General features: G+C 40.0%; 1 protein-coding gene across 8 annotated transcripts in view; it reads right to left on the reverse strand.

Annotated features, from left to right (window-relative positions):
* LOC109458208 (phospholipid-transporting ATPase ABCA3-like) overlaps nt 1-20688 on the reverse strand; it is a 62988-nt gene that overhangs the window by 35883 nt on the left and 6417 nt on the right. For 6 of the 8 annotated variants that reach the window (XR_016022504.1, XM_088801189.1, XM_088801187.1 and 3 more), the window contains exons 4-11: nt 17874-17998; nt 15636-15783; nt 11936-12195; nt 8832-8948; nt 8417-8534; nt 2898-3071; nt 2031-2209; nt 1126-1260 (exon numbers count right to left, since the gene is read on the reverse strand). Coding sequence is in view for 7 of the 8 variants with exons in the window: in XM_088801189.1 (XP_088657315.1) it covers nt 1126-1260; nt 2031-2209; nt 2898-3071; nt 8417-8534; nt 8832-8948; nt 11936-12195; nt 15636-15783; nt 17874-17998 (1256 nt within the window). In the remaining variant the exon portion in view is untranslated. Of the gene's footprint in view, nt 1-1125; nt 1261-2030; nt 2210-2897; nt 3072-8416; nt 8535-8831; nt 8949-9019; nt 11833-11935; nt 12196-15635; nt 15784-17873; nt 17999-20688 lie in introns of those variants that run through there. The other 2 variants (XM_088801190.1, XM_088801191.1) reach the window with 2 other exon arrangements.

The following is a 20688-nucleotide window of genomic DNA, read 5'->3' on the forward strand; positions in this document are numbered from 1 at the left end:
CACTCTCCCAAGTTACCATCTTTAAGCATTTGCCTCAACTATCCTTCGAGCAGGCCATTTCCTCACTCCCTTGGGTTGGCAGCTTCTAGATATATGTGACAGACGAGACTGTCCCCGAGTTGTGAGCACCCTGCTGTGCTGCCTTGGCTGGAAAGTGGGTCCCCTTGTCTGACGTGACACTATGTGGGATCCCATGCTGGTGGGCCCAACACTCAGTGAGCTCTGGGATGTGGTGTTGGCTGAGGCTTCACAGGAGGGAAAGGCAGAAACATGCTGGGAGCAGTGTTCATTCCTATGAAGATGAAATGAAGGCCCATTCGGTGGGAAAGCGGTCCCAAGTACTCACCTCGTCACCACATAGCTGGCTGGTCTCCTTGAGGAATGGCACTTAGGAGTGGGCTTTGCTGCTGACATGCTAGACATTTGGCAATGGCCTCCCATGGCAAGATTTACCATGGTGACGGGGAGCCCACGTGCCCTGAGGACACCAGGGAAAAGACAGTTTTGCATTTGGGTTGATACAACCAAAATAGAGAGAGCATGTAGCACACTGAAGGCAGAGAGGTCCACAAAAGTGTAAACACCTCCAAAATCAGCTGAATTTGCATGGAGGGGTTTGGGATTCCTGAAGCAGTGGGGTCAGGAGCTCAAATCAAGGTTACGTCGATCTTTGAGAGCCAATGGAATGTCAGCGGATGTACAGGATACCTGAACACTATATGCCTGCAATTGCTCAGACAAACGGAGAGATCTAAGAGTTCCCCTTGATGAATACCTTGACAGAGGAGATTACAGACAAGGGTAAAACATTTGTGAGCAGAAATTAACGTTCACGTATTCAAATATTGGAGCTCCACGCTAGACTCTCCTTTTTAAAATGAGAGTATTCGCAGAAGGCCACCATCACAGTTTATAGAAAACCTAATTTTATTCTGGAGGAAAGAAAGATTTATTCTACACTGTGTAAGTTTCATGTATATCTTTCCCAAAGGAAGGAAACGGGATGGACCATAACCTTTTGTTATCATGTGATCTTTTCCTTGGTATTTGCAGAAACAAACATTTACGATGAACTATCAAGTAAGTATCAGTCCCGTCAAGAAAAAGAGACCTGTAAAACAATACCTTGTACAAATGTTGGAGCTGGATACCTGCCACCAGATCAGTAGGTTCAGTTTCAAAATACTTGCTGTCCACTGTCTCATAGAATTGCTTTGTTTCCTTTTTTCCCTTAGGTTTTTCCCCACACCAGTACGAGCGCTAGGAAGAGAACAGAAATGTAATCACTGCAAAAACACTGAAAAACGAAGCATTAGAAAATACGTTAGCCTGTTATATTTTGTATTGAGGTGAGCAGAAAATTTCTTGGGATTAAATTTTAGAGCTAATGGGCTATAATTTGAGTCCCCAAGGCAAGAAAGCAGACCAGTCTATTTAAATCACAACTGTTCTAGAGACTATCGCTCCAAGTGAGGTCGCAGCAGAATGTATCATATCACTTTCTGTCGTATCTTCTTCCCTTAGCAATACATAAGCCAATGATAATAAGGAGAAAGATTAGAAGGGAGGGCAAGATGTACAGCTGCCCACTTTGCTGTGGTTCTGACTCTAAGAAATCTGGACTAACAAAAGGAATACACCAGGTGGTAAGCGCCTAGTATGGAATATAATGAAACCTCTTCTTGTTAGCATCCAAAGACCCATCTTATGTTAAGTTCTTTATGCTGGAGTTCACTCCCTTATGAAACAATTGCCTGCAAAAGTGACGGATTACTCAGAAGTTGCAAAGTTGAGGGCTGCAGGATGTGATCTACAGATTATTTGTATTTACATACAGCGGAGGCTTTATCTTATGTTAGGAAAGGGCTGGTGAATTCGTATGTCTAGGGTCATCAGAGTGCTTCTTTCCCCTGACCTACTGATTCAGTTACAGAAAGTACTGAATTAACTAACGATGGCTTTTACATAGTGTATAAAACAGGTCCATAAGGACTAGTGTTTCTCTCAATGACAGAAGCATCACAACTCACCAGCAAGAAAAAGTACCACGGTTTGGCCACGCCATACTCTCCTGGAAAGACTGCTTCAATATACCAGGCCACAAGGCCATATAGGACAGCAAGAAAGAAAAACATTCCCAGTATATAGGCAAAGACAAAATTCTCCATTGTGATGGGCGAGAAAATGTTACTCCATTTAATTCCTATTCCTAAGACAGAACAGGAAATGTTTAATTTAGGTACCAACTGAAACAGTTATTCATCTGCATCATAAGTCAAGAGTGAAGAAAAACCGTGTTAATGTTCTCTAGAGATTCCTATTACATTCAGCTACTTTCTTATACTGTTAGAGTGTAGGACATCTGAGCAAGTATCTCGTAATATGCCTCCTACAATGCCACAGATGAACAGATGAGGACTATTGAGTGAAACAAAAATAAAATAATACTAAAAAGCCTGGAAAATAAGCTTTGAGAAAAATAAGACAGTGGTTCCTCTCTGGCCCCCTCCTCAATGCTAAGTGTTCACTGGAATATGTAATTCTAGAAAAATGTAATCATTGAAAAGTTGAGGTGGATATTAACTACGGAACAGAAGACTAGAGGGATTTTTGCATAAATCTTACCCTGATGGAAAAGGAAGAAGGGAGTTACTAAAAGCAGACCTTGTCACTTCCTCCCCTACCACTGAACAGCAGGTGACAACTCCAAAAGGCTCTGCGAGAGACCCTGACAGATGTGAGTAAATTTATGGAGAGAATGTGAACGCACTCATGTACTACAGGCAGCGGTTTAATGTACTGGGCTTTTCTCTGAAGAACAGTTTAGCAATATCAATAATATCAAAGTGGTGAATAGCCCATAAGAACATGGCAACATTTACAAAGTAAATACTCACTGTCCATTTCCGCCCTGACTAGGAATTTCGTTCCCAGCGCCATGATGATATTTGAGCTGAGACAGGTAGCCACCTTCTGGATGAGTGTCATGTGTGCAAAATTTGAGGAGATGCTGGGAGCTGGGAAGTAGGTGGCAAAATAAATGAAACCTCCAATAGATACAGCAAAATTTACTGCAAATAAGAAGGAAATTACAAGGTCAATTTAAACGATCTGCAAAAACGTGAACTACAAATATCTTTCGTTTTATCATAAGAGTGTATGAAACCAAGCACATTGAGAAAACATTTGTTTGTTTTGCTCACCATTGCTTCCTCTGTACATTAGAAAGTATTTTTTGAATGAATAACAGGTGAAAACTAAACATTTCAGGAACTATATTTTTGCATTTATTCTATATGCAGTAACTTTGACTAGTAGAGATTTTAATGGAAATTTACATATTTATCACTCAACATAAAATATTGTAAATGCTACTACTGGGATAATCAGAAAATATCTAGACTGTGTTTGCAGACACTGATATTCAGTCTATGGAATGATAATGGGGGAAAAGAAGGATGCCTATATAAACAGAGAGATACAAAGCTGGTGTCAAAGAGCCAAATATGGTTTAGAGTATGAAGTATTCCAAAAATATGATTCTGATAAAACATTGAGAAGAAAATTCTTGTTAAGAGACCAATTAACCTCATCTAGAGTTAAAGGACAGCATCCAAATAAATATTGGATATTATGTAGCAAAACATTATCCCACTATCAGGAGTGATTCTTGCTTCCCCTCTTACCTCACACCACCCTCCACATACCTCATTCACCAAGCAGAACATTTATGTTCTTATACTCATCAATGTGTGTTATTTTTTTACAATTAAAACTTTAAAGAGAATGAGAGGAGACAAATTAGAGACAACAAAGGCAATATATCAGATATACCTGATAACATAACATCAAAATGCAGAAGGCAAAAAATAGCAGGATTTCTAGAATACATATAGAAATCTACTATCCCCACAACTTCTGGCACGTTCAATCCCAGTGCGGGTGGAAGACATCTGCAGATGGCTTCATGGCTCATGTCAGGCAGCCTCAGGCAGGGCACAAGTGGCAGCTGAACTTGGCCTGTGGTGGCGCCCCTTTCAGGAGGCCCCACAGCTGGCACACTTGGTGGCTCATTTCAGACCACACTGGAGCACTACCCGGCCACCTCCATAGATGACACACACAAAGGGATAGGTACCAGAGCCCTGCTAAAGTGAATCCTGCTCTGTAGGGTCACCCCTGCACCACAACTCCTCCACTGTAGTCATGGCCAGTCCTCACAACCAATTAGTCTGTGGGTCAATCCCTCCCACTGACGTGCAAACAGCAACCAAGGCTCAACTACAACAGGAGGACACACACAACCCACACAAGGGACACACCTGGAGCAGTTCAGGTGACCAAGGAGACTGCACCACTAGGCCCCACAGAACACCTGCTACATAAAGCTACCTGGCAAGGCTGGGAAGCATAGCAACCCTACCTAATTCATAGAAGCAAACACAGGGAGGCAGCCAAAATGGGGAGACAGGGAAATGTCCCAAATAAAAGAACAGAACAAAGCTCTACAAAAAAAAACTAAACAAAATGGAGACAAGCAATCTACCAGATACAGAGTTCCAAACACTGGTTACAAGGATGCTCCATGAAGAAACATGAAACATAAAAATGAAGACAGAAAGCATAAAAATGAACTAGTCAGAAATGAAGAATACAATAACTGAAATAAAGACTATGTTAGAGGGAATCAACAGTAAGGTTAGATGAAGCAGAGGTTCAAATCAGTGACTTAGAAGATAAGGTAGCAGAAAACACCCAATCAGAAGAGCAAAAGGAAAAAACAATCCAAAAATATGAGGATAGTTTAAGGGGCCTCTGGGATAATAGCAAGTGTAACAACATTGGCATCATAGGGGTACCAGAAGAAGAGAGAGAACAAGGAATTGAAATCCTATTTGGAGAAATAATGATGGAAAATTTCCCTAACTTGGCAAAGGAAATAAACGTACAAGCCCAGGAAGCACAGAATCCCAAACAAGATGAACCCAGAGGCCCACACCAAGACATATCATAGTTAAAATGCCAAAGGTTAAAGACAAAGAGAGAATCTTAAAAGCAGCAAGAGAAAAGCAGTTAGTTACCTATAAGGGAGCTCCCATAAGACTGTCAGCTGATTTCTCAACAGAAACTTTGCAGACCTGAAGGGATTGGCACAAAATATTCAAAGTAATGAAAGGCAAGGACCTACAACCAAGACTACTCTACCCAGAAAAGGTGTCATTTAGAATCAAAGGACAGATAAAGAGCTTTCCAGACAAGACATATGGTGGCTGAATGGATAAGAAAACAAGATCCTTACATATGCTGCCTACCAGGGACTCACTTCAGATCGAAAGACACACACAAACTGAAAGTAAAGGGATAGAAAAAGATAATTCATGAAATTGAAAACAAACAAAAAAGCTGGCGTAGCAATACTTATACCAGACAAAACAGACTTTAAAACAAAGGCTGTAACAAGAGACAAAAAAACACCCAGCAATTTCACTTCTAGGTATTTATCTGAAGAAACCCGAAATACTAATTCAAAAAGACATATGCATCCATATGTTCATTGTAGCATTATTCATAATAGCCAAGATATGGAAGCAACCTAAGTGTCTACAGATAGGTGAATGGATAATGAAGTGGTACATATACACGTATATAGTGAAATATTACTCAGCTACAAAAAAGAATGAAATCTTGCCACCTGCACTAACATGAATGGATCTAGAAGGTATATACTCAGTGAAATAAGTCAGACAGACAAAGACAAATGCCATATGATCTCACATACATGTGGGATCTAAAGAATAAAATTAACAAACAAACAAAACAGATACAAACTCATAGATACAGAGAACATTTTGATGGTTGCCAGGTGAGGGGGGTTGAGGGGCTGGGTAGAAAAGGTGAAGGGATTAAGAAGTAAAAATTGGTAGTTACAAAATAGTCATAGGGATGTAAAGTACAGCGTAGGGAATAGAGTCAATAATATTGCAACAACTATGTATAGTGCCAGGTGGGTACTAGACTTAACAGGGGGATTATTTTGTGAGTTATATAAAACTCTAAAAATTATGTTGTGCATCTGAAACTAATGTAATGTACGAGGTCCACTGTAATTGAAAAATTATTTAATAAATAAATTTTTTTAAAAAAGTATCCTGAGAAGCAAAGGGCCAGATATTGCCAAAGACATACTTGAAGAAAAAGAATAAACTGGGTGTCTTGCTCTACCAAGTGAGAAGACTTATTATGAAGCTGTAATAACTAAAACTCTGTAAATATGCTTCAAACATAAGGAAATAGATCAGTGAAGGGACAGCCCCCAAAGAAAGTCACACATGAATGGGATTTTCACTTAGAGTAGGCACTGCAGAGTTGTGAGGAAAAAGAGAACTGTTTATCTGTTTATGTTGTTGGGACAACTGCCTATGTATTTAGGAAAAACATTATTTTGCCACATCATACCACACGTGAAAAAAATCAATCCCCATACAGAACATAGGAATACAACCTTATGACCTTGGAGTAGAAACTGATGTTTTATTGAAATATTTAATATCACAAACTATAAAGAGAAAGAGTGGTAAATTTTTATAACACTAAAATTAGTCACTATTAAAAGACACCGTAAGAAGAGCTAAAAGCTCCAGACGGGGAAAAGTTATGCAATATATTTACAACTACCAAAAGTTAGGTAGCAGGAATACCGGGGGTGCCAAAAAGATATGTACAAGTGGACACTTTGGTCAACGTTGCTCCAGCAGTAGTTCGCCGTCATCAGAAGTGTCTGGACGCTGATGGGAACCACTTTGAGCACCTCTTGCAATTGCAGAAGTCACACGTGACTTGTAGTCATCTTTGGTTATCAGTATATGTTGAGTATTATCATTTTAATAGTTTTTCCCTTTCTTAAAATGTGGATACATTTTTTTTTGGCACCCTCTGCATATAAAGAACTGTAAATCAATAATTATAAAAGAATGCAGTTAACAGATTTTATAGAAAAGGAAACACATATGATTCACACTAGTAACACGTACTCAGCTTTGTTCGTAATTGGGAAAATGCAGATATGAATTGCCATTAGATAACATTTCATGTCTGCAGTGAGTCACAAACGAAAGTGTGACAACACTCAAGTTTGGTGAGGATATAAATGAATAGGCATGTTTACCCTCTTCCAATGGGCCTGTGACTCCGTACAACCACTTCCACAGTGGCTGGACACGGTCAGGTAGGACACTCACAAACCCGAGGACCAGGCCATTCCATTTTCAGTATGTACCATAGTGACAGTCTTACACCTACTATGTACCGGAAGACACACAGAAAATATTCAGAATGGCTACTCTCCCATAAGGCCAAAAATAGAAAACACTGGTGTTGTTGTCTGCTTATTTTCCTCTTTGGCGTATCACATTCTGCCTCATACTGACACACAGCTCACCTTTCCCAGTTTTTTTTTTTTTTTTTGGCTGTTTGTAGGTTGTGTGTATGATCCTGTGCCTTGGGGGGACCGATCAACTAATAGCACCCATGAAAATGTACTGAGCAAATAAAATGAAAATGAAATAGAGCTATTTGGTCATGCCTGCTGTTGGCATGGCTGCTGTTGGCCCGCAAATGGCAAGGGAACAATTTTTATGTGTCTTTGTATATTAGATACTGTGCCGGCACAAAGATCTGAATGAATGAATGAATGAATGAATGAACGAACGAACGAACGAATGCTTGCATTTGCCTTCCTGTTGCAATCTTCCAATCCTTCAATAATGTTTAGAAACTAACCTCTACAGCAAGCGTTCTTAGGTTGATCTCAACTTCAATCTGAAGTTGGAGTATTTTCATCCTTTTTTTTCAGGCGTACACTGTGCTCCATTAATTTTCATTGCTCTCTGCATATCCTGTCAGATCTTTTTCTGTGCATATGATATTCATGTCCCCAAGGTCAATGTGAGATCTATGGGGGGGGGGGGAGGCAGTATATTTCAAACACACAGCAGACACACACTAAGTGCAAGGACGCTTTCTTTCAGGCAAGCGAGTTTGCTGTTTTCTTCCTCTTCACGTACTACAGCACCATCGTCAGACACCAGCACTTCAGTCTGTCTGACAGAATACAGAGAGGTCGTCTCAAGCTCACCCCTTCCTGGTAAATGGTTAAACAGACACCATAGCAGCGCAAGGTTAGAAAGAACACACAAATAGGATCTAACTTCGGTTTTTACCCTTTCTTCACGTTTACTATGCCCTATTCGTTCTAAGGCTCTCTTCGTTCCCTTTCAAATCCTTTCTCGTGCATACGATACTTGTCTTTTCAGTAAACAGGCTACAGAGGAGGTGGTAAGGAGCGTTCAGAGGGAGCTTTCGAAAAGCATCCTCGTTTAGTCGCTGGAATCTTTCCCCGGAGGCGTTTCAGACTTACCTTTATTGAAAAACGTGCTGACCATGAAGCTGAAGAAGATGGTGGCGATGGCGAAACACAGCAGAAACACAAAGACCAGAGATGGGTCACTGTACTGGATGACAGGCACAGGTTTCATCTGGCAAAACAATCCGGAAGCGGGTTGAGTCATCACGCTCCAAGCGATGTCACCGCAAAAACAAAAGAGGAGAAATGAAAACAGGTGCCAATATCTTAACAGGCCAAGGGAAACTGACGACACTCTCAGGGAGACGGAGAGTAAACAAGTCGCTGACTCCGGAAGGCCCCACATCGAGGGTTAACATAGCTGGCGGAGATACTAGAGTAGGCATGCGTCCCCTCTACAAGGCCACCCGCCCCCACCCCCCACGTCTCTGCTCTCCCTCTTCCAGTCTAGCTGCACTCAGACACTTGCCTTGACAAAGCAAACGAGGCACAACAGAAAGATGACGACGGAATAAAACGTGAGGAACGTGAAGAAGTAGGCAGCCCAGAGCATCCAATTACGGAGTCCTATCATGAGCTGGTACTCCTGTGGGGACGGCAACACAAACCACATATGCAGAGCTGTGCAATGATACGACAGGCACTCACAAGCATTACCTCGGTTAATGTGCACTACAACCCAAATGGATCCCATCACACCGTCATGCCCACTTCACAGAGGAGGAAATGAAGGCTTAGAATGCCGAGGGACTTGATGAAAATTCTTCAGCTAGTGAGTGGCAGTGCTGTGAGGCTTATAAGCTCAGTGAAGATGTCCCCAGAATCAGATATTGTTCAGACACAAAAACAAACAAATGAAAACACTTATATAAAACTACAAACCACTTAGATTAATATCCCCTTTCTGTTTATGATGGCCTCTTCCAGGAGGTACTGAAGCAATGCACAACACCCACAGTGAACCCTAATTTGAACTACGGACTATGAATGATTGTGCTGTGTCGACGTAAGTTCGCCACTTGGAACCACTGTCCCACTTTGGAGGAGGATGCAGATTACCGGGGAGTCTGCGCCTTTGTGGGGGGTGTGGGGGGAACCTCTGAGACTTCCTCTCAATTTGATGGACCTTGAGAGCATTATGCTAAGTGAGGTAAGTGACACAAAAAGAGAAATGCCAGATGATTGTGTGTGGAATCTCAAAAAAGAAACAAACAACAGAAACAAGCTCATAGGGAGAGAACAGACTGGTGGTTGCCAGAGGCAGGAGAAGGGTGGGGGGAGGGGGTGGGCAAAATGAGTGAAGGGGTCAAAAAGGTACAAACTTCCAGTTATAAAATAAGTAAGTCATGGGAATGTAACGTACAGCAGGGTGACTGTAGTTAACAATACTATATTGTATATTTGAACGTTGCTGGAGATTTCTTAAAAGTCCCCATCACAAGAAACAAAAATTGCTGTAACTACATACGGTGATGGATGCTATTCAGACTATTGGTGATCATTCCTAACGTACACGACTATTGAATCATTTCTTTCTCCACCAGAAACTAATATTATGTTATATGTGAATCATACCTCAATAAAAAATACTTTCTCTTTTTTTCTCTCTTTCCTTCTCTCCCCCCTCCCTTCTTCTTTCCTTCTTTTAAATTGCTCTTTTTACACCTTCTTAAGCAAGACACTAAGCTCACCGATTACCTATCTTCATTTTTAGGACGAGCCATCGAAAAGCAATAAATTTCCCTCAAAGCTTGTCGTACATCAGCATTTTTGAGGCGCTGTATTTTCACTGTTATCCAGGTTGAAATACTTTCTAATCCCTTTGTAATTTATTCTCGAATCCATTGCTTGTTTAAAGTTTGTTGTTTAGTTACCCAAATACTGGAGTTTTCCTAGATATCATACTGCAATTGCGTCTTAATTTTCTATCCACTAGAACCAAAAAAATGTACTTTATGTCAGTGTTTTTAAGTTTATTGAGACTTGTTTTATGACAACATATGGTCGGTCTACTTCCAAAGATTTGCATTTCCCTAGATGTATTAAATTTGTTAAATCTGTAATTTAATTCCATTTTGATAAGAGAACATACTCTCTATTACTTCAAGTATCTGGTGTAGCCGGTATAACGTGAAAATATGTGTATTCTGCAATTCTCAAGTACAGTGTTTTACAAACATCACTTAGGCTAAGGTGTCTGAGAGTGTTGCTGACACCCACTTTAGATCCAAGGACACAAATAAGTTGAAGTGAAAATATGGAAAAAGGTATTCCATGCAAGTGGTAACCAAAAGGGGGCTAGGGTAGCTGTACTAATAGCAGACAAAAATAGACTTCAGTCAAAACTGTTAACAGGAGGCAAAGAAAGACCTTGTGTGTTGAAAAGAGGGTCAATTTACCACGAAGGTGAAACAGTGATAACATGTATGGATACTGAGAGTCCTACTACGGCATCTTAAAAACGCATGGAACTCAATGACTATCAATGAACTACAGCTACACACTTGGCAGAATGAATCGCACAGACATAACATAATGCCACGCAAAATTCCCCTCTATCAAGTTCAAGAATAGATACGATTAACTCACAATATTGGAAATTAGGCAGCCTTCTCGTATTGGCAATTTTATTTCTTAACAGGGTCATACAAAAGGGGCCTACTTTCTTCATGAAAAATCCACTCAACTATACTACTATAGTTTGAATTATTTGTGTCCCCTCAAAATTCGTATGTTGAAAAGCTACCCAGTTTGTGGAATTGTTATTACAGCAGCCTGAATGAAGACACATACACTTGTGATGTGAGCCCTTTTCTGCGTGTACGCATGTCACACATCACTGAAACAATTTTACATGAAAACTAAAGACTATTTTAAGCTACACGGTGAATCTTGGCGTATCACATTCTGCGGACCTTAAGAAAAAGTGTTCATTTATAATTGAGAACTAAATAGAGCTGGAGACAGGAGATGGACAGCAGCTATAAAAGTGGAGGGAGGTAAGTTTCCCGTGTTCATCAGTAAGAAAAGAGAGAGAGGCACTACAGTCAGAGGAAACATGATCATAAAGGAAATTTCAAAATAAGCCATTCGTTTTGGCTGGAAGGAAAGGTATTTAGGTTTTCTTGCTCTTCACCAAGACACCGTTTTGGAAGGGGTATAAAAGGTCATTTAGGAAAAAAAAAATTCGGAGATCAGAAATTGGTGAAATAGTCACAGAATCTTGAAACTGAATTTTATCTAAATTAATTGAGACACAGTTCCACAAGCCCAACTGATTATTTCTTTGTAGTTTAGGGGTCTTAGGGCACTTGACATTTAAATTCTATCTGTGATATTCTTGTGAAGTTGTCTTCTAGAAATAAAACTAAAAAAGAAACCAAGAATTCAAATAACAACAAAACTGTTAAAAACTGCCAAGCCAGGTAAGTGCTCACTTTTTGGCTGCTACGGAAACACAGCCGTCCACCAGTGCTGAGTGGGTAGAAATCACCCAACCCTCCCCCCCACATCTGCCCTAAGGACCCAACCTTTTCTGCAGAGCACCACCTACCACAGGGAAAGCGGACGTACCTTCAGTCGGTTTTCCTTTTCCCACACAATAGACTGAATGAGGGTGAAATGATTCATGGAGAAGATCATTAAGATGACTAAGGGGACGAAAATACCAAAAAACCGAAAGAAGTTATCATGGTGATATATCGGGTGTGGGAATCTCTGAACAAAAACGCTGACGTCTTCGAACAGCTGCTCTGCGGCCCTGTGACTGTGGTACTTCATGATGGCTTTGTCCAGGGCGTGCTGTATAAACAGGAACCCTTCCTTGATGTACCCTAAATAAGAGCACAAGGATTGCTGAGTGTGACGGAACCAGGACTAGCTGAGCTGAACAAACCAAAAGGAAATGAATGTGTGTCAAAGAGAAACAACGCAGCTTTTCCCCCACACACGTGCATAATAAATACTTAGTAAAAGCACCTTAAGTCCCAGAAGTAAAATATTGACTATAAGTATAGAGCTGCTTTCTGCAATTTCAATCCATTGCACGAGAACTGCAATGATGATTGGATCGGTGCAGACTTCGATTCTGTACCCCTGCCATTTGAAAAATTAAATGAGGCTCATACTGAGTGGGCTCTACAAACTGACGTCTGCTAAGGCAGTGCCACTAAGTGTGACCCTAGGACCTGTGACAGGATGCAAATACTTTCTTACTGGTAGATGAGTTTACCAGAGAAATAAAGAGCAAGCACTTACAAATTTTTGTACAAATTCGGCACTGCCATGACATCTAAAAACTGATTTTTCTATTAATCTCTACAAGTCCGTTATACATTTTGAATGTGAATCACGTGTCGTATTTTCTCCCCTCTGAATTTTGCCTTTTAAATTTCTTTTTTCCTTTCAATTTTTTAAATAATGTCATTCATAGCAACAGAAGTATTTTAATTTTAATAGAGTTGTATATACCATGCATTGCCAACAGGGGGCTGTATTGCAGCTTGAACGGGCCGCAGGGCATAGAGCAGATCTGTAGCATATCAGCCGAACTAAAATTTCATTCGGGGAGCGAGCACTGAGGAGAAAAAAATGTCTACAAAGTTTCCTTAGAAGGGCAACGATGAAAAAAAAGATTGAGAAATATTGCTGTACACCCTGCGGCCAGCTTCCCTAATATGACCTCTCACATTTCCAGGGTACATTTGTCAAAACTAACGAATTAACATTGGCATAACACAATTACTAATTTATACAAACTTATTTGGGTTTCACCAGTTTTTCCCCAATGTGATTTTTTTTTCTCTTCCAGGATGCCATCCAGGATACTATATTGAACTCAGTTATCATGGGGCCGTAGCTACATATTATTTGGAATTCTTCTGTATCTTATTTGTCCGTTCCCATTCATTTATTTATTTGTCATTTCTTTATATCAATATGGAATCACTGAGATTGATTTTGCTGCCAGGCAGCAGTAATTTATTTTACTGCCTGACTCCCCTCGTGGTCTCTACTGACACTTGATACTGGGGGTCTTATTAGAAGTCAGTAGGAACGAATGTCCCAGCTCCCTAATTAGTCTTCTTGACAGCTGGCTATGTCAAGGCACTTCGTTATAGCTTCACGAACGTAAGAGTCTAAACTCCACGCTTGCCTTTTGCTGCCATGGGTGGGGATGGGTTCACAGCTGTCCTGTCACACTGGCTGGTGTAGAGTGGTTTTGTCTAAAAGTTGTGTGTCTTGCTGGCTGTTCCTTTCCTGGTCCTATGTAGACTTTTGTTGGAGTTTCCACTGTGAACCTGTTGACATTTCTGGGTAGCTGGCTTCTTCAGCTTCAAGTCTGGGAGATAACGAAGCACGAAGGAAACCACCATAATGTCCCTTGGATCCGGAGGTCCTAGCTGGTCTGGCTTCTTGCCTCCACCTTTCAGAGTCTCCCTATGATTGTCTCCTATGTCACCTTATGTTTGCATGCGTTCTTCTAAAATCTATACTAGCATTTTGCTTGCATATATTTTACGTAAATGAAATTGAGTTATAAACTTTATTCACTCACTTCCACGAGGTTAAGACGCTGCTATGCGTACATCTAGTCCAGTCTTTCTAATCAGTTGCCTCCTACTCCTTCTCACCACAGACAACAACGTCAGAAGCATTCTTATGAACCTGTGACTGATTTTTTTAGGGTTTATACTCAGGAGCAGAGTCTCTTTTTTTTATCTTTTGGAAGAATAACATTTTGCTTTATTGGGATTCACAGTTAATGTTCTCCATCATCAAAATTAATTGTATCTGTTCAGCTATTGATCTGTAATGAGATCTTTTCATTAAATTTTTGGGGGTGACATTGGCTAGTAAAATTATTTAGGTTGCAAGGGTACGTTTCTATAACACATCATCTACAGATTGCATTGTGTGAGGAATATATTCTTCATGTTGGGGCCTATTGCTGGGGTCTGAATGTTTGCGTCCCCCCAAAATTCATATATTGAAATCCTAGTCCCCAAAGGTGACGGTGTTAACAGGTGGGGCCTCTGGGAGGTGCTTAAGTCATGGAGTGGAACCCTCATATATGGGATTAGTGCCTTAGCATGGAGGTTGCAGGGAGACCCCCTAGCCTCTTCCACCATGCAAAGGCACAGCAAAAAGGCACAGACCATGGACCAGGGACGGGGCCATCACCACAACACGACTGTGCAAGCCAGCCCCCTGACTTTGGACTTCTTAGTCTCCAGAACTATGAGAAATCAACTGGTTATTTACAAACGACCCAGTCTGTGGTATTTTGTCATTGCAGCCCAAACAGACTAAGACAACCACCATTGCCAGACTGCTCCCCAGAATGGCTGCACCCTCCCTCCCACAGTGCATTTGGGTTTCTATAAACTCACATCCCTGGCAACTCTTACCATTATCCAGCTTTCTAAGTTTTTTACCAGTCTCACCCTTAGAAAGTAATGCCCCAGGCTAAGTTCATAATGCAGTAATGAATGTGAGCTGGCCTTTTAAATTTTAAGACTGAAACAATAATCCCTGATGTTTTTTGGAGAAAAAAACAATCGTATGCACCACAATCCTACCACCGTAGCACAGCAAATATTTTCCTATTTGGATGTCTGTCTTAGTTTTGTGCTGGTGAATATGCAGTTCGTATCTCAAAACGCACTTCTATTTTTAGAGACTGCATAATTTTCTGTCAAATTATACTTTATACTTTTATCATTCATTTACCATCTTTAAGACACAGGTTATTTCAAATGTTTAAGAATTACTCTACGTGATTACAGCTTGTTTCTCTTGTTGAATAATTTCCTCAGGGTTTAATCTGCTTTATTGTTGGTAAAAGCAGAGCTCCACATTGGAGACTTTTTAATGCTGGTTTGTGTAGTACGTTTTAAATCACCATAGCGATATTAAAACCTGTTCATCAGCCCAACAGAACACCACACAGTTACAATTATTCAGTCTGTGTCAGTACCTGGAAATGAGTACAGCACATCATCAAAGTGAAAATTTCATAAGTAAATCGACATGAACGTAGGCGGCTACAGAATGATAACAATCCGGAAAGGATAAAAACACACTGTTCCAACATATGGGAGTTTTCATACGGGTTTTTGGACACGGAAATTTTAAATGAAAAGAAAAAGTCACCAGCATAGTCAGTTAAAAGTAAATAGTTTTCATCACAAGGTTGAAGAAATATAACTATGCGATGGCTCTTATTATACAACAAGGATATTCAAATAAGTGTAGCTCAAGATCTGCTCACCAGGACTCCCCCCATTTGAGTCGTGCACGTTTCTGGGTCCCATTGGAGGAGAAATTGGAAAGAGAACATCTGTCTCCCAGCTTTGGGCTTGGAAAAATCCCACATACTTGTTCCTCTGAAAACGATTTAAACGCAGAGAGTATTTTACCTACAAGAGCAACAAGAAACAAACAATACCTATAAACAAAAAAAATAACTCAGCAAGGGTGAGAAACACAAGGAAGTTAAAGTACAAATAAGTGGTTGCAAATACGTGATTTGGAGGCAGACTGAGAAGCACCAAAGTGGAGTCTGAACATCAGCAAGTGAGAGCAAAGTGGATGTAAGGCCGCTGAAGGTTGGGGCCGTATTTTTCCCTAAACAGACAGCCTGCATGCACGTGGAAATGAAATACACCAAAAGGCATTATTCGTTTCTCTTTCCATTATCAGGTAAGTGTTCTGGAAGGAAAATCTGTTCCTCTCCTAAACGTGCTTGTAACGTACAAAAGAATCCTACCTGAGGACAGAAGAGGAATGTTAAAATATTAATGTGGCGTGTTACGTCATTATTACATGAAAGATAATACTAATTCTAGAGGATTGGGGAACCGTAAAGCGAGATTGCGATGGGCCTAAATAGCTTTACAACAGCAATAGTGCTACAGTTGCCAGAAGTCAGAAGGGTCACACCAGAAGAGTCAGTAAGATGAGGAGGGAAGGGCAGATATCACAAATAAAGATAAACATTCATATATTCAATTATCAAAAGTTTTAGGCACTTATTACAAGTCCAAGGATTAAGACGTAGCCCTTGTTACTCAAGGAGCTCAAATTCTAGTTGAGGAAAAATACGAGGTCCGACAATCAAGTTCATGAACTTGTTGCAATGATGTTGCTAACCATTTTTTTTATCAGAGGGATTATTCATTATGAATTTGTACCAACTGGACAGTTAACCAAGTTGACTATTTGGAAGTGCTGAAAAGGCTGCGTGAAAAAGTTAGGCGACCTGAACTTTTCGCCAACAATTCATGGCCCTTGCATCACGACAATGCACCAGCTCACACAGCACCATCTGTGAGGGAGTTTTTAGCCAGTAAACAAATAACTGTATTGGAACACCCTCCCTACTCACCTGATCTGGCCCCCAATGACTTCTTTCTTTACCCAAAGATAAAGGAAATATTGAAAGGAAGACATTTTGATGTCATTCAGGACATCAAGGGTAATACTAGGACAGCTCTGATGGCCGTTCCAGAAAAAGAGTTCCAAAATGGCTTTGAGGACTGGACTAGGCACTGGCGTCGGTGCATAGCTTCCCAAGGGGAGTCCGTCGAAGGTGACCATAGTGATATTCAGCAATGAGGTATGTAGCACTTTTTCTTGGGTGAGTTCACAAACTTAATTGTCAGACCTCGTATAGTCACTGTTGAGCAAACATGGGCTGTACATGGAGTCAGTCACTTGAGGGGAGCTGACGTCTATGAAAAGGGTGGGGAGAGAAGGGACAGAACGAAAAGACTCCCACCCCCCTACGTACAACCCCGTGGTTGTCCTTCCCTTTCATGGAGTTGACAACCATCTGTAACCGAGATGCAGAATTTGGGCTCCACGCACGTATCTACACCACATTTTGGTTATACTCCTAACACCAGAGACGCCAAGTTCAAAGCACTGCCCTTGTCTCTCCTTGGGGGTTATTATTATAATCTTCCTCGGTGTCTGCAGAAGTCCTAAATGTGATTCAGCCTGGCTAAGCCTTAGCACGATATTCTAGATTCAGACTCAGGAAAGAAATTAAGAGATTCATTTGAAAGAGAGAGGAACGTTTTCCAGCTGTGGCCCAGGCTAGTGGAGATGTACCTGCTGCATCACAGACGGTCTTTGGACCTAGGAGATGCGTTTAGCTCACCATCGCATCACGTGCACAGCTGGAGACAGCCGCCATGCCAGATGCAGCAGCAAAGGTAACCCTCAGCCATCGGTGCTTCCTAGGGTTCTCACTGACACACAGAAGGGCTGGTAAGAGTGAGTTCAGTTCTTTCCCCATCAACACAAAGCACGGGCTAAATAAATGCACAGGCACTCAAGCGCGTGGGATTTGGGTTTGCATCCCTGCGCTGCTACGTACAAGCAATCTGACTTTGGGTAAGTGACAGTCTCCCCACTTATAAAACGGAATCATCACACCTCTGCTTCATGAGATCTCTGGAAACGAGAAGTACAGTGATGACGTTTCTACATAAAACGTGCGTACCTGGAGTGGCAGGGGATCATGGCTATTTTTGAACTCATGGTCAAAAACGAAAGCAACCAATACTCGTCTAGAGTTATTCTGCTCAACATAATCTTCAAAATCGCTTTCTGAAGAAAAGCCTTGAACTGTAGAGAGAGAGAGAAATCTGATGTGCGAGTTGACCACATAAAGGCAAAAGGTCTGACAGCCCTTCCTATTTATAAAATGGAAAAAACACTTTACATGGATAAAAGGCTACCAAAATATTATAAATTTCAAAGCACTGTCGCTCAAGCATTGGCATAATAAACTAATAGGTATTTAGAGTGCACACACTTTTTTAGGAGTTTTAACAGTTTTAGCACAAGCTTAAACTATAATTCTTATTGTAATAACTACATAATGAAGTAAAATTAAGGAAGAGGGATGCTTCCAACTGTGTTTTGAAATTTCCACCTTGAAGGGAAATAACAAAATTGATCTATGCAATCTATTCACAGGGAATCTCCAATATCTAAATAAAAATACACACACACACAAAAAAGAAGTTGAGGAACAAAACAACTTTATAGTTTTAAAATTTGAGGCAATTATGTGTCAATTATTTGAGGTGATCCATTAATGAATTTAGCCTAAATTAAATTTAACCTAATTAAAAATTTTTAAATGTGGCATCATTTATACCCTCCTAAGATAAAATACTTAGTCATTTAAATATCTACATATACGTTTGTATACATTAAACATTTTTCTTGGGAGTAAATGTATTTTTGCTGTAAACAGGATACTAAAGGCTTCAATAGCCAGTAGGTGGAAGTGAAGTTCCATGCATTCCTTTTTTTAAAACAAATGAAAATGAATTTATTTGAAAGATACTCAGGAAAATATACAATACTTGAATTTAATGTATGTAAGAGACAATGGGAGAAAAATAAAAGGGTATTTGATATTAGTTTTAAAAGTCAATTTCCATTACTAAGTAGAAACACATTGAAAATAGAGTAGATCAGGATATCTTTGTGTGTGTTTGTTTTTTCAAAAACAAATGGTATTGCTACTTGCAGCTCATGCATTTTTTCTTTTATATATATTCATCCAGTAAATATTTACTTGTGTCTACTCTATGCCAGGGCCTGGGCTGGGCACTGGGGATGCAGGGATAAGACCGCCGCCTCCTGGAGCTCTCAGTCAGTGGGAGAGACACATAGTAAACCATCACGCCAATGACTAGTAGGTGTGATGACCGCTGCAAAGAAAACCCCAGGGTTCTGTGGGAAGCTGGGACAATGCCAACCTTATCAATGGGGTTCAAGGAAGGCTTCTTTTTTATTGTCGTTTTTATTAGTTTCAGGTCTGCAAAACAATGTATCAGCTAGACATTTACACCCCTCACAAAGTGATAACCCCCCTTCCCCAAATCTACTGCCCCTCTGCCATCGTATATAGCTGTTACAATTCTACTGACTTGATTCCCTATGCTGTACTCCATATCCTGTGAATATATATATATATATATATATATATATATATATATATATATACATATATATAAAATTATAGTTGGCAATGCCCATGCCCTAAGACAAGGGGTGTCCCTCAGGGGTAAAGGGACGATTGACATAGATCAATCCTTACTGAGGCCTAAAACCAGTCTTTGGTGGAATCAAACTGAGCTATCAGTACTCTGACAACCACCAGGAAGAAAACGTAACCTTCTTTGGATAAAGAAGTGCTCTCCAGAGCCTCTAATACTTTTCAACCACAGTACCTGCCATTTAATGAAAATACACAAGACAAGCTTATAAAACAGAGCTCAATGACTTAAGATAAAAAAATACAACATGTAATCCAGATATCAGAACTTTCTGGTGAGGACTCTAAAGTAACTATAGTTGATACGATTCATACATTGAAAAATGAAACATTCCTTTAGAGTCTTGGAATCTATGAAAAACAGAGATACACGGAAATTCCAGAACTGAGAAATATTTTTTAAAACAATTCAACAGAAAGATCACATGACCTAATAATTTCAAAAGATATGGGCAAAAATAAAAATTTAACATTATTTTAATATACATAACTTTTTTAACACTAATGACACCTAGTTGGAAATTTAATACCCCTCTCAACAACTAATAGGATAAGCAGGTAAAAGCTAGTAAGAACAGAGGAGGATTTGAAAAGCACGACGATTAACCAACTTGACCTTGGAAACATTTACAGAATACCACAAGCAAAACCTACAGTATATTATTATCTTTACAAATGCACATGGAACATTTATTGAAATATACCATAAACTAGCCACAAATTTACTCTCAAAATGTCAAACAACTGAAAATTATACTCTCTGGTTCAAGGAAATTAAAATAGAAATCAACAACAGAAAGATTATAACATAGCTCCAAGGTTTGGAAGTTCAGCTACACACACTTCTGAAATTCCTATGCATCAAAGAAGAAACTAGAGTGGAAATTATAAAATATTTTGGGTAACCCAAAGTCGCCTGTAAGCGACTTAATGTATTAGAAAATTTGTGTTGTGTACTTTAAAAATTATTGGGATTTTGCATTCTTCTGCTTCAGTGATTTTTTTAATAGAAAAAAAAATGTTTTGAGATGTCCTTGACTCTCAAATTCCTTGAGAGACAAAAAAGATTGAAAAAATTAGACTACTGGGTAAATGTATGTGTGTAGAGAGAAGGGGCATTAGAGGGACGCTCACCAAACCCCTGCCGATGTTTACTTCTGGGAGAAACAGGAGAGAAATTGGGTTGAGAATGTGAGGGTAAGTGAAGAACAGGGAACGTTTATAATAATTCTATACAGCCCGA

Source organism: Rhinolophus sinicus, chromosome 10, assembly GCF_057876585.1.
Source record: "Rhinolophus sinicus isolate RSI-liver-muscle chromosome 10, RSI-T2T, whole genome shotgun sequence".
Lineage (NCBI taxonomy): Eukaryota > Metazoa > Chordata > Mammalia > Chiroptera > Rhinolophidae > Rhinolophus > Rhinolophus sinicus.